The sequence below is a fragment of the Xenopus tropicalis genome, chromosome 2 (genome assembly GCF_000004195.4).
Source record: "Xenopus tropicalis strain Nigerian chromosome 2, UCB_Xtro_10.0, whole genome shotgun sequence".
NCBI lineage: Eukaryota > Metazoa > Chordata > Amphibia > Anura > Pipidae > Xenopus > Xenopus tropicalis.
In genome coordinates, this window is record NC_030678.2 from 126152093 (window position 1) to 126167353 (window position 15261).

Here is a 15261-nt window from a genome sequence, read left to right on the forward strand (position 1 = left end):
AACTGGGAGTAATCATTCCTTTATTTATTATTATTCTGGTTGGTAATAATTATATAAAATCACCAATCAGTTTTAACAATGTAAAGTAAATGATTATATTCTATACTGTTACCAGTTATCCAGAAAGTTCTGAATTACCAGAAGGCCATCTTCCATAGACTCCATTTTAATCAAATAATTCAAGGTTTTAAAAAATGATTTCCTTTTTTCTCAGTAATAATAAAACAGTACCTTGTATTTGACCTCAACTAAGATATAATTATCCTTATTGGTGGCAAAACAATCCTATTGGGTTTAATTAATCTTTTTATTATTTTAAGAAGATGGAGACCCAAATTACACAAAACTCTCTTATCGGGAAAACCCCAGGTCTCGAGCTTTCTGGATAACAGGTCCCATACCTGTACTGTTAAATCCTCTGGTTATGGTGGCAGTGTCTTTCTTAAAATGTTTACGATCCCAAGCTTACGCCGTTCATTCACTGGCGATGGGACATAAGAAAAAAAGTGTTTTTAAAGAAGGGCACTTTTATAAAGAGCAATAATATGGGAAAACATGGGTAGCTCGATGGAAACAAAAACTGCCAAAGAGAAGAAATATAATGAAACCAATAAAAGGAAGGAACTGGCAAAGAAAGAAACAATTTTACAAAAACAAGCAGAACACCAGTGGCATAAATACATGTTACTGGGCACCACAACAAATTCAATTTTGGGCCTATTATACCAAGATAAATTGAAATTGCGCATTTATTAGGGCTTTGCTGGGCCCTCTGTACTTATGGGCAGGGTCTATTTCATCTCTAGTTATGCCCCTGCAGAACACAATAGGGAAACTCAAGAAAAAAAGGTTAGTGTCAGGGCACAGGACGAAAAAATTACATTCACACTTAAAGCAAGTTAATGAATTCTTAGTGTTTATTCAACAAAATTTTGAAACTTTCTATCTTAATAATATGCACATCTGGTCAATCGGTTGTATAGTTTTTACTTTATTCTATATTTGTTTCTTTATGTAATCACATTTTAAATGTATATTATACTTATTTTATAAGGTGGCTTCAGCCGGACTCTTATGCTGATCCTCAGAAAACGTCACTGATTCTTAATAAAGATGATGTCAGATGTGGCTGGCCCACTACCATAACTGTACAGACAAAGGATCAGTATGGAGATGTAGTACATGTTCCTAACATGAAGGTATGTTTAAGGGTATTCACTTTCCAGAATCTGGGGGGGTTGTTTGTTTATTTGTGTGTATAATAAATATAATGTAAGAATATCCTAAATCTCAATAACCATATAATAGAACAGGCCAACTGCTTTTACACAAGTCAGTGGTGTAAATAAGGCCCCTGCATGCCTTCGTTAATGCCCTTTCTGTTTGGTGTGCCTTGTACCTCTATATAATATATAAAATAATTCACAGCAGCACATTCCTTGTACTGCAGGAGCATGCTTAACCTGGACACTATAACAGTGCTGTGTTGTTTTACTCATACATGTAGAATGTGATCCAAATGCTCTGATCCATGTCCAGTTCTATAGTATGCCAATTAAAAAAAGCACTGTCATGCAGTACACAGATTATGTTGCTGTGAATTATTACTTATGTGCAGGGAATTAGAGGTGCAAGACACAAGATAAAAATGGAGAGCAGAAAACCTGGAATAGAAGAGGAATGGGGAAAGTGGGAAAATGGCAGCTGTAGCCATATAGGGGATAGAGAATGGAGGAAAGGTTAAAGTAGGAGAGAGTGGCTCATGTGGAAAGGCAAAAAATGTACAGAAGGCAGAGAGGCTGATATCAGGAAAGGAAAAGGGATGTAGAAAAGAAATGTATGTACAGGTAGGGGATCCCTTATCCGGAAACCCGTTATCCAGAAAACTCTGAATTACGGAAAGCATGTCTCCAATAGACTTCATTTAATCAAATAATTTAAAATTTTAAAACTGATTTCCTTTTTCTCTGTAGTAATAAAACAGTACCTTGTAATTGATCCCAACTAAGTTATAAATAATCCTTATTGGATGCGCAACAATCCTATTGGGTTTAATGAATGTTTTATTGATTTTTAGTAGACATAAGGTATGGAGATCCAAATTACAGAAAGACCCCTGATACGGAATACCCTTGGTCCCAAGCATTCTGGATAGAGGGTCCTATACCTGTATATAAGAAATAAAGGACAGGAATGGAGAACAAACCTAGAATAAATGGCAGTAGAGTGACTTAAAGGTGAACTAAAGCATAACTAAAGAAATAGGCTAGAAATGTTGTACATTATGGTTTGGGCTTCTGTACCAGCCCAAGGCAACCACTGCCCTTTAGCAGGGAAGATCTGTGTCTTCAACTGTGCCTCAGTAGCTCCTCGTCTTTTCTGCTGATTCCCTGCACATGCTCTGTGCTGCTGTCACTTACCTGAGCTTAGGGACTGACAATATACTGTATATATAGAATATAAATGTAACCATATAAGGCTGATTAGTAATTAATTTGGATTCGCATAACATGGCAGCAATTAGCATCAAAATGTAATAATCAAACCTGTAGCATCAGTTTGTATGACAGGCCAACCTTATTTTCTGCTTGATAATTTGCAATAACACCTAAGCTCAGCTTCCCAACAGCTGCTCAGAGCACACTGAGCATGTGCACTGTCCTTGACAGTTCTAACAGAATCCAAGCTGAGGAGCACCTGTCCTGTGACAACTGTAAACACCTTTATCATTACTACTATAGTGATGCTGAAACTTTTGGTTAGTGCAGCCAGTTTAGTATATAAAATATGGCATTTCTAGACATGTTCAAGGTAAGATTTTTAGACATACTGTACTATTAAAACGAACAAATGTTTCATAATTTAACTGGATTTCTTTCTTACATTTCCCCTTCCCACTGGCAGGTTGAGGTTAAGGCTGTCCCTGTATCGCAGAAAAAGACTTCCCTACAGCAAGAGCAAGTAAAGAAGTTTCCTCGTATACCTGGTAGCCCATCTACTACAAATACTTCAGGCACAGATATGACATTTGGTGGACTTCCTTCACCTAAACTTGATGCTTCCTATGAGCCAATGATAGTGAAAGAGGCCCGTTACATTGCCATTACTATGATGAAGGTAATCGCGCCATTATATATTAACTAGATGTTTATCTCTTGGTAATGGTAACTTAACCTTTTTTTTTTTTTTTTTTTTTTGCTTTATTTGCATAACAAAACATACACATATTTCAGCAGTTTGCATGGTGCAATGACATCCCTGAGTCCAAGATATATGATAATGCATAATTTACATGTAGAATTGTAGGAGGTCAGACTTGCACCAAGTCCCCAAATTCTATTAAATTTTGCCACCACAATAAGGTGCAGATTTATCAAAATGTGAATATAGAGCATAATAAATAAAAACTTGCGTTCTGTTCATTCCTATGAGATTTTTAGAAGTGTATTTATCAAATGGTGAACTCTAACTTTCACCCATTGATTCCCATTCTAAAATCCCATGGGAATGAATAGGATGTGGGTAAATTTTTATGTATTGAGCTCTAAACCCACAATTTGATAAATCTGCCTCTTAGTGTATCATAAGTCACATTGATCAAAGGTGTATAGGGTGGGGCAAAATCATAACCATAACCAGGAAATTTGTAGTTTTGCAACTACAGTGTCAAAGATTGTCCTGCATTGTCTACCCAATCTTTTTAGCTAAATAGGAGTTATGAAGTGTAGATGCAGGTTTTTGTTTTGTATAATCCTGTCTCTTATGTAGATCAGAAAATTGTAGCTGTTATCTCCTCCTTTATCACATTGGTCCTGTGTTAACCCAGAGACACTAGCAGACCAGAAATGATAGTCAGTCAGAAGGAGCAGTGGAGCTGAGCATGACATCACTGTATACATTGGGCAAAGCTTAGTAGGGTTAGAGTAATGGGGGGTGTCTCCCAAACTGAGAAATGCAACATTTAGGGTATTGAACTGTGCCCTATTCAACCAATGAAGATTCTAATACGTTGAATATGTTTTGCAAAGCATATTATGCTTGATGCAAGGTCAGTACTTGGTGGTTAAAGGATTAAATACAGCTGCGCAAAGCTTGCTTGTTTCCCTTCCAATATTTATTACAGTTTTTTTTTTTACTACCAAAGTGGTTCTTCTGTGATTACTGCATAGATGTTTGGTAGATTACAGTGAACAAAGAAATAGAATGGTTTTAGTATTAACGGCTTTCCTCTGAGTTATTAATTGCTTTTTTTTCTTTCTATAGGCATATGAAAATTACTCATTTGAAGAGCTTCGCTATGCTTCACCCATGCCCAAGAGGTAAGATGGAGGAAATATGCTCATGCACATTGTCATTTATTGATGCCTGATGGCTTAGCAATCTTTTGATCATAAACAAATAACTAAAAACTCCAGTGAAATCAAATAGTTTCTCTTCCAAGTAGGCATGTACATTGAATCTTTGTGTTGTATTTTCTCTACAGAGAAACTGGACCCCTTTTTCTTAACACCCCTTTTTGTTTTGTGATTCTTTTTGGGCTTAATAATATTTCCAATGTGGTTTAATCTAAATGGTAAAGTGTACTATTTTTTTTAAACTCAAGGTAACCTCCATTTAAGGATCTGCTGAACTATGTCAGTGGGAAACAATTACTAATTTTACTTGCCACACACCAAAGCTATGCATAATTATAAAAACTATACTGTCAAAAGCATCTTTTATATAATTTGAAAAATGTTCTTGTTTTAATTTTCATAGTAAAATTAAAAATTCAGTATGTAATGGTGTTTCATTTAGCCTGTGAATGCTCCCACAGCTCCTCTCTCTTTCATAAAGGCAATGATACTAGTAATGCAGCACTGGTGTTTATAATGTATATCATTTATTAAAATGGATACTTCTTTTGATGATGCGTATATCATGTGGGATATATTGTGAGCAGTTGATAAAAGAACTGGTAGATTTTGATTTGTATATGCAGAAAAGAAGAACGCTCTTCAGGTGATCTTAATAGACTCCAATTATAAGTGCACCATTCCCTCCCCCATATACCAGGTAAATCAGTGCCCAGGAATTAAACCGAACGTAACTTTTATTTACAAGCTAATTAAAAATCACATAACCACTCCATTCGTATTAAAAAAGTTAAGAAACACGTAGGGTGAAACATGAACTTTGTAGCTTTGGGAGGTAAAGAAGGATATTCATGGAGAGATAGAGATAGCTTGTTTCACATCTAATGCACTGCAATAGTAGGACTGAAGGACAGAGTGCCCGACGCACGTTTCGCTCCATAAATGGGAGCTTTATCAAAGGCTCTTTCTCTTTTCTGCATATACTTGTCTAATACTCCTGATGCACATTCTCCTCCTATCCTCTTTTGTTTTGAGATTCCTTTATGTGGTAACACAATTAGACTTGAGACGTTCCTGTGGAGGGTGCAACCTTAGTTTCTTCATTATTTTTTTGAGTAGATTTTGATTTGTTAACCTTTTATTCTTTTAGACCCAGTGAAAATATGTTAATCCGAGTGAACAATGATGGAACCTACTGTGCAAACTGGACTCCTGGAGCTGTTGGTCTTTACACCATACACGTTACCATTGATGGAATAGAAATTGGTACAGTATTTGATCTGTTCATGTGGTGTATTCAGTTCAAGAGAAAACATGTTATTAAGCTAATAATTTAAGTGATTGATGGCATTTGTTTTAGGCAGAATAATAAACATAAGCTACATTCAACACTCCGGGCCTTGTGGCTTAGTGTGGCATTCCACATTGATGTTATTATGCTGACACACATTTAATCTTTATCTTATACAGATGCTGGTTTAGAGGTGAAAGTGAAAGATCCTCCAAAAGGAATGGTCCCTCCTGGGACACAGCTGGTAAAACCAAAAAGTGAACCTCAGCCAAATAAGGTAAATTAAAGTATCTTAATTTTTACCCACACAAAAGCTTCTCATTTTATTTGATCTAAAATGTAAGTTTTTCTCATGCAGTTAATTAATTATAGCCATCATTCATGCTGCATGCCATTCTTCTAATTCTTGTAATAACATATTCAAGTTCTCTGTTACACACTGGTTGAATGGGCTTATGTTGCAGGATGTAGCCCTGTGTTATTCCAAAATTTTGGTAAGGGGAAGATCTATTAAATTACCTTCTGTGACCACAGAATTTCAAAGGTTACATAGTGTGTAAATATAATATAATATATGTGTGTTGGATGATGAATCTGCCTCACCCCACAAACTACTGGCATTTTTATTAGCTTTTGACAAAACTGACCGTGTGAAATGTGACATTAGATTGTAAGCTCCACTGGAGCAGGTACTGATGTGTCAGCGCTATATCAATACCAGGAAATAAATCTGCTCTCGGGCACGGATTTGGGGCGATGCTACAAAGGCCCAGGCCTAGGGCGGCATAAATGTTGGCGCACATAAATTTGTTCACATACAGAGCACTGGGGAGGGCTCGTCCCGTCCCCAGTGCTCGATGTGCGAGGTGTAAGGATGCGCATGCGCGCGATCTTGAGGGGGCCGGAGAATGGGGGTGGCCTCCGGGCTCCTGAAAGAGATATCCAGTGATGCCTGTTATGAACCAACATGTGCCTTTGTTTGTATTATGAACTGGATGTACGGAGGATGACTGTGTATTTTAGTTGCTTTTATCCTACTCATAAAGCTATACTGTTACAAAACTAGAGCTGTGCAGCCAAGACAACTGTTTACTGAATTATAATTTAATTGAATGGGAAACCTGCAACAACCTGTAACATTTCCAGCCCTTATTGTCTTAAAGTATGAAGTCTTGCATTCTTCTTGTTGATCTGTTGCGATTAGGTTTTCTCTTCTTTCTATCCACTTCTGCTTCATAGGTTCGCAAATTTGTGGCCAAGGACAGTGCAGGGCTCCGTATTCGTAGCCACCCCTCCCTACAGAGTGAGCAGATAGGCATAGTGAAAGTCAATGGAACCATCGCTTTTGTTGATGAGGTAAATTCTTGCATAGTTCAGGTGGTTGTTCATTTTCACTGTTAGTTAATTGTGAAACAGCCTCTACTTTGCTAGAAAATGAAAGTATTTAAATATTTTTGAATTGGATATTACCTTAATTTATTTCCAGGCTCAATTTACATTTATTATAGTAAACTGTTTATTTTTATAAATCTCAATGCTCTGCTTACATACCAGAGCTTTTGTCTACTGTAAACTAGTAAAACTGTCAGAATGATAATAGCATCTAGCTGCTGAAAATATTAAACATGTAACATAAAACATGAGTCAGTGGCATTTTAACCCTAACTTCTCTCCAGAGCCTAACCTTATATTTGCTATCATGTAAGTTCGGTACTCTACTACCTTTTAGCAATATCGGGCAATATTTGCTTGCTATTTAAACTTTTGTTGTTGTTGTTGTTAAAGCCAATCAAGCAGTAGCCTTGCTTTACCACTTTTCTCCACCCTTTTTCACCTACACTCCTTTTATCTCCAGTTTTGCATGTTTTGTGGCTTTCACAGCTGTGCTTCACACCTGCCAATGACCCACTGACCAGGTGTTTAGGACTTGCTGGCACTGAAGCAGTTACAGGAGAGCATGGCTCGCTATTGTTGCTTGTTTCCCATCTAGATCCACAATGATGATGGTGTGTGGCTAAGACTGAATGATGAGACAGTAAAGAAGTATGTTCATAACATGAATGGTTACAATGAAGCTTGGTGCCTCTCATTTAATCAACATCTTGGCAAGAGTCTTCTGGCTCCTGTTGATGTAAGTAAAAAAACACCTAAAAAATATTAAAGGAACATGATTTTGGAGCATTACGTCATGTATAGATTAAAAATATCTTCTTGCCTTTAAATGTCCAAGGGCTAAATTAAAATTTGTTATTGCTGCAGCTGAATGATTGCACCCAGCCCTGAAAAGGGCACACTCGAACACATGCTTTACTGGCCAGGGACTTTAATACAGGAGCTGTATCAGACAATATGTATTTGAAATAATGATAATTAACACATTCCTTTGGCATCATTACAGAGAACCACCATCTGATTACACATTCACCTATGTTCTAATGTGTTCTTCATGTGTAAATTGCACCTCTCCTTAACCCCCAAGCATATGGAGAGCTAACTGCAGCTTTACTTTGACTAACTGAACTTTTGTAGAAAGTAAAATGGTCTGGTTCAGTAGTGTCATTGTAGATGGCAACAAATTTGTTTCAGTTTTGTAATATGGTACTGTACAATGTACACACCATTTTGCAGTATATTGGCAAAAATATAAACCTGAAAACCAGGATATGCATTGGTAAATCTGTCATTTAAAAAGGAGTCCTTGGCGATATAGAGATTTCATCAAAATGTTTTCATTTATACTAAATTAGTCCTCAAAAAATCTTTGCAAATCATAAAACATAAAGTATCAAATAAATATTCTGTAGACTTACAGCAAATGTAAAAAGCAAAGCAGAAATATAATTACATTTGCATCTTGTTTTGCTATATATATCATATTTGTGGAATCTGCAATATTACCTCAGCTGGCTTTCTAACTTCCACTGTGTGGCATGATACAGTACAGAATTTCTATGAAGTGAATTGTTTCAAGGGAAGCAAACTACACGCCCATAAAACTGCATTAGAAAGCGCCAAGCCCCAATAGGTATTCAGCTGCTTTTATAGTTTTCAGTACAGCAATCATTTATAAACCGTTTGTATGGACACGATCAATAGTTTTGCACAATATAGTATCATCAGCAAAAATAAGTATTGTGATTTGCCTCTTCCAAAAGCTTTCCTACCACTGATGCCAGACTAACAGACCTATAGTTTTCAAGTTGATCCAGGTACTTGTCCGATTGCCATCTTGGAGTCAGGAAGGCCTTTTTTCCCCTCTGCGGCTCTGCGAGGCTTCTGATGTTTTTTTTACCTTCCTCGGGATCAACTAGAAGTTAGGCAGGTTATATATAGGCATTATGGTTGAATGTGATGGACGTATGTCTTTTTTTCAACCCAACTTACCATGTTACTATGTAGTCTGGCAAGATCTGTTACACATAAAACCATGCTGGCACAAACTTATAGTATTGTGATTTGCAATGTATTCAAGTACCCTACCCCTTATTACCCCTTCCAAAAGCTTTCCTACCACTCATGCCAGACTAACAGGCCTATAGTTTTCAGGCTGAGAACGGCATCCATTTTTAAATAACGGCACCACGTTAGCAATTTACCAGTCTCTCGGCACCATACCAGACCTCAATGAATCCTGAAAAATTAAGTTAAGAAATTTGGCAATCACAGAACTTAGCTTTTAATACCCTGGGATGAATACCATCTGGTCCCTGACCTTTGTTTACCTTTACATGTTCAAGTCTCTTAATTTCTTCTTGAGTGACCCATGCATCAGTAGTTATATTACTAGAACTGGGTTTATTAAAAAGGAATGGAAAAAATCTTAACACCAGCACACCCTTACCTCCTCATTAGCTGGTTTCTCAGTTGTGTCAACAGATGAAAAATGAGCGTTCAGAATTTCTGCTTTTTCCCTATGTTCATAAATCAACTGACCCCCTGAGATAATAAGGGTTCCATACCATACTTGCGTCATTTTTATATTATTTACATATTTAAAAAAATCATTTTGTATTCTATTTATTCCTTGCTGCAGTACCCTTTTCCATCTCCATTTTTGCTTGCCTGATACTTTTTTTGCATGCTTCATTGGCTTCCTTGTATTAGATGAACGTTTCATCTGTCCCAGCTAACTTGAAAGGTTTTGCTTTGCGATGTCTCCTTGCTTACAAGGGGAATATACAGACCTAAATACTTGTTAAGCAACATTTTAAAGATTTTTCTTCTGTGTTAAACCCTGTGAAAAGCCTTTCCCAGTTATGGCCAGAAGTAAGATGGGCTAGAAAGAGTTAAATAGTTCAGGCAAGTTAAAGAAATGTCATATTATAGCTTCAGATCTAACTGTAATAATATCTGTTAGCCAGGTGAGTTTTGCTGTATGGTTATTACAATTAAATGGGTACATTTAATCTTGAGAGTGAGTAATGGTAGGTTTAGATGTTAAGATTGTCATATTGTTTCCATACTGATGATCATTACAGCATTATTAGGGACTAATGCAGGGGTAGGGAACCTATGGCTCGGGAGCCAAACGTGGCTCTTTTGATGGCTGCATCTGGCTCGCTGCCAAATCTTTAATAAAAAAAATAATGGGGAGTGTGGCCTGTGTTTGGCGGATAGAAGACGTGTTCTAAACCTTGCCCCTGCACTCGGTGGATAGAAGACGTGTTCTAAGCCTTAGAACACGTCTTCTATCCGCCGAGCGCAGACCACGACCTCCTCTGCATCGCATCCACATCCGACATCCTTGGGACCCACCCTACCTTGCCCCGCAGCATCCGCGGCCAAACATATTGTATGGTTCTCATGGAATTACATTTTAAAATATGTGGTGTTTATGGCTCTCTCAGCCAAAAAGGTTCCCGACCCCTGGACTAATGTATTTGAAAAATAGGAACAAACAGGACAACTTGCTCTGCAAAACTATCCTAATGTTCAACCGGTATAAAAAAACAGATTACAAAGGGTCCACATGCTGTGGGTGATAAGTGAATTAGCACTCAAAATGGTTATATCATTGGTATACCCCAAGCAATAAAAAATAAACCAAAAACCAACAATCTAAGATGTATGCATACCTAAAGAATGCTACAAGCTTGAACAAAAGGATGGAATGGTAGCAAGCTTAAGGCCTACTGGACGGAAACTCTTTTTTGATTTATATACCTGTCTTGTTTAAGGTAAAAGAACATTTTAAAGAGGTTGGGAAATTTTGCAAATACAAGAAACAGTAGTATGGGATTAAAGAAGGATAAAGTTAGAGAAACTAGCTATGTTACAAACATAGCAAAGGTCCAAAACAAAATTCACTGTAGCACACAGTAAGGGCAGTAAGAATGTTGCTTCAGAGTGCTTTTATGGCTCAAAAAGTAGACCAAAAAAAAAGGCAACGTTTCCTCAATGGGACCATTTTCAAGTTTTAGCGTGGCCTTCAGGCAGCATTTGCATTAAGTGCTTTTATAATCTGAAATCAAATACTTGTGTACCAGATTATATTAATAATAAGTGCAAGTTTTATTTGGAAAGTCAGCTGGACAAAAATATGGAATGAATGTATAGGCTTGCACTGGCTACACCAATGACTTCCTATATGCAATAGTGAAAGCCTTTGGCAAACAGACGTTTGGATTCAGAAAGACACAATCTAACGCATCCAAAGCCTTCAGCAATTTACCACTGGATTTTCAAACTAAAAAATATTAACAGGTCTATCTAGTGTTTCGCAGACCAGTCGTGCCCCTTGGGGGACTAGTCAAATAATGTACAATTTGTCCATCTACATGAATCATTAATCTTTTGGTGATGGGGCCAATCTCAATTCTCTATCCCTTAGAGCGGGTTCACATACATAGATCAATATGTAATGTATAACCTAATTTTTATAAGATTTATTATTCTTTTTTTTTCCTTTTTGGGGGGTTATTCATGACTACTGTCATGTAGACCAGGGGTCCCCAACCGCCGTTCCGGGGACCGGTGCCAGGCCGTGGGCTGTGCTGAACCGGGCCACCTCTGGTCCCAATTACTTGTGATCCCAAGTTCCTAATGCGTTACACAGCCATGACAATAGCTATGCAAAGCCCAGGAAGATTTCTACTGATAACGACAAGGACCAAAGTACTTTATTAAGCTGTATGTAATAATAATATTAATAGTAAAGTGCATAATATAAAATTTAACTAGCACTAGTTGCACCGCACCCCTCACCGGTCCGTGGTGCAAAAAAGGTTGGGAACCACTGATGTAGACCATAAAAAGTAAATAGATCTTTTATGCAACTAACCAAGCAGGAGCTCTCTGTAATACTTAAATTCTGAGGAAAAATTTTGCATTATGGGCTAATAAATGAGGATTTGCGTGCATTTAAGCACCTGTGTGTTTAAATTAAACCTGTAGTTCTATTTCGATTTCCAAAAGCATTAATTTGTTTCTTCTGGTCATTGGCTCAGAAGGGTGAATCTGAATAGAAGAGATGTTTACATCATATGGTCCCTTTTACTTCTGCCCAGGGCTCATGTACTATACTGCCTTGTTAATGGCGGACTCCTCAAAATCTGATATAAAGGCCCTGTCTCAAGTCTTTTTACTAACCGTTTAACCAAATTATTTTTTGTATTGACTAAATATATAATGGTACAAAATGAGTATAATTCATTGTTAAAAGTAACTCTTGTAATGTTAGCAGGCACTTAATGTGGTGCAACATTACACAGCCCCCTAACTATTCACTTATCTAAACTGTGTGTGTAATTTTTTCTTTATTGTGTGTGTTATTAAATATTTTAAATTATATTCTTAGTCCGGAAACTCCTACTTTCTAGTGCTCTGTGACATTCTGTTCCTAATAAGCTGCAATACTGTCTCTGTATTAATGGTAAGAGCTGTAGTAGCATGGTCTTGGTTCTTACTCAACAGACTTACTTTATTGTTCTGTAAATGGCATGACACACTACATCCATTTCAAGCTTCTCACATTTGAAGCTGAATTCCACAAACACAAGTGGCTGAGCATAGCACTCATTGGTTTGAAATGTATATTCCTTTCTTGATCCTTCACGCACCTTGCTTTGCTTTTTGACTTTTCTGTCTTGATATTCCTTTCTCAAAATCTATTGCTTAGAATATCTTTTATGCTAGCCAAGGAGCCAGGGACTTTGACGTTTTTTCTTGGACTTCTAAAGCTTTTATCTCTCAGGTGAGTTATGCTAAAATTGGTTTCTCTAGTTCTTTTACTCTCTCATATCATCACAGTTAATGTGTTTTTTGTGGAAGGAGCTTGGTTACTAAATTGGTGTAGACTTTTTTTTTTTCTTAGTTACGTTTTTCCTGTCCAGTGGTTTAAAGGAACCCTGAAGATGAAATTAGCTTGATTTCATATGAAAGAGCAGTTATATATATGTTAGCTTGTATTTATTATTAACATTGTATTACTGTCTATATAAATGATATGATAATTCTCCTAATAATATGACGGGTTTTCTGCAGCAGACTCATACTGGCAATTAAAAATACTTCCCTTATTTTAACTCTGCACACTTTATTCTTTGAAGATATATTGTACGGTATACGGTTGTTTTCCAGCCCCTAAAACTCCTTGTCTTGTATTCTTTATACATTTTTAATCCTGTGTGTTTTTAGCAAAATCGTCATTAGACCAAATCAGTGCTGCACAAGCTTACAGTTGGTAGGACCCACAAAGACTTTAATTTGTGTTAAAGTAGTCTCCTTATGCTTTTCCATTTCAGCTTACATTCATGGGTCACATTTGTGCTTTAAGTTTTAAGGCAGTTGAGATAATTATTCTCTGCAACTCCTAGTAATTTTTTCCTCTTGAGAAATTTGATTTTGAAGGGCTTTTTTTTTTTTTTCGTTTTGTGTATGTGGCTTTAAGTAGTGAGTATATTTATTAATACCTGTAATACTCGGAGTATACTTTCCATTTATATCTTATCTGCTTTTTGCTTTTAATGTATGTGCATACTTTGTTAGCTCTTGAGTTTGATTTCATCAAATAGTCATGTTACAAATAAGCTAATGGCTTTTCAGAGCATTGTCTTAAGTATTCACAGTTTCTGATCATGTGATCTCAGGGTAGAAGCAAGCTTGAACCACAAAACTCTGTTTTATATACTGGTAAACAAGTACAGGTATAGGATCGGTTATCTGAAAAACCTGTTATCCAGAAAGTGCTGAATTATGGATGGCCATTAAATCAAATCAATCAGATTCTTAAAAATGATTATATTTCTCTGTAATAATAAGACAAGTACTTATTAGAGGCAAAACTGTTCTGTTTGGTTTATTATTGGAAAACCCCTTATCTGGAGAACCCCAGATCCTTAGCATTCTGAATAACAGGTCCCATACCTGTATATGCGCTCATAGAGGCATATATAAAAAAAATTTAATTTTATAAAGTTGTTATAATGTTGTGTAATTATAATTTTGGAACATTTGTGTTCTCTTGACTTCAGTAGGTTATACCAGGTCTGTAGTGGTGTTAAATAGTACCAGGATTTTTTTTTTTTTTTTAGTTTAGTCCTAAATAAAAATTATGTAATATAATTATGCTTCTTAAGGTAGCCAGGACTTATAAAACATGAGCAATCTGCTTGTGGTGGATAATTTATTCCACCACGGGAACACAGGCAGAAACCTAGCTTAGTCTAGTCTCCGAGTTCATACTGTGGCGCAGGTAAATGTTAACACTGGCAGAACATCTCAAGTTGTGTCCCACCATTGTTCTGTGCTTGCCTGCACCATAGTGAGTACAATCACATAGGAAATACAGGGCATTTCTTTATGCAGTTCCTTTCAGTGGAATTCATGAAAGATCCACCACAAGGAACTTTATGAAAGAAACACTTAGGAAACATTTGTGTGAGACCTTAAAGGGGTTGTCCTCCATTTAGTATGATGTAGAGAGTAATATTCTGAGACAATTTGAATTTGGTCTTTATTTTTTATTATTTGTAGTTTTTCCATTATTTCAGTTTTTGTTCGGCAGCTCTCCAGCTTGGAGTTTCAGCAGCTATGTGGTTGCTAGGATCCAAATTACCTTAGCAACCAGGGTGTGGTTTGAATGAAAGACTGATATATGAATCGGAGAAGACCTAAATAGAAAAATAAATAATATAAAGTAACAATAACAGTTAAACTGTAGCTTTACAGATCAATAGTTTTTTGGCTCAGGGGTCAGTGCCCCCCTTTTGAAAGCTGCAAAGAGTTAGAAGAAGGCAAAGAATTCAAACGATGAAAAACAAATAATGAAGACTTATTCAAAAGTTGCTTAGAATTGGCCCTTTTATAACATACTAAAAGTTAACTAAAGGTGAACCACCCCTTTAAGAAGTTGCATCCCCATTATTTGATTTTCTTACATACTTCTTGGCAAAACCAGTAAAAAAAAGCTTGGTTTGCCTATACCAGCCATGCATGGTAAAAACATAAGTTATAAGATTGCTCTTGGGACAGTTTTTATCTTAATATTTAATAAACTAAATTAACTTATATTATTAAAAAAGGGACTAACATAACAAAGGTTCTATTGACTATAGATATTTAACAAATGCATTTTTATCTATTTATGCATCAAGAGTACTTTAATGGACTGATGGA

The 15261-nt window shown here is 36.5% G+C and overlaps 1 protein-coding gene across 22 annotated transcripts in view; it reads left to right on the plus strand.

Annotated features, from left to right (window-relative positions):
- The window catches only part of mycbp2 (MYC binding protein 2, E3 ubiquitin protein ligase), a 139791-nt gene that overhangs the window by 79968 nt on the left and 44562 nt on the right, over positions 1–15261 (plus strand). For 13 of the 22 annotated variants that reach the window (XM_031897067.1, XM_031897074.1, XM_031897078.1 and 10 more), the window contains 8 exons: positions 1055–1199; positions 2905–3117; positions 4264–4319; positions 5506–5621; positions 5826–5923; positions 6886–7002; positions 7637–7777; positions 12764–12838. In XM_031897067.1, coding sequence (XP_031752927.1) covers positions 1055–1199; positions 2905–3117; positions 4264–4319; positions 5506–5621; positions 5826–5923; positions 6886–7002; positions 7637–7777; positions 12764–12838 — 961 coding nt within the window. The remainder of the gene's footprint in view (positions 1–1054; positions 1200–2904; positions 3118–4263; positions 4320–5505; positions 5622–5825; positions 5924–6885; positions 7003–7636; positions 7778–12763; positions 12839–15261) is intronic. The other 9 variants (XM_031897073.1, XM_031897081.1, XM_031897083.1 and 6 more) reach the window with 2 other exon arrangements.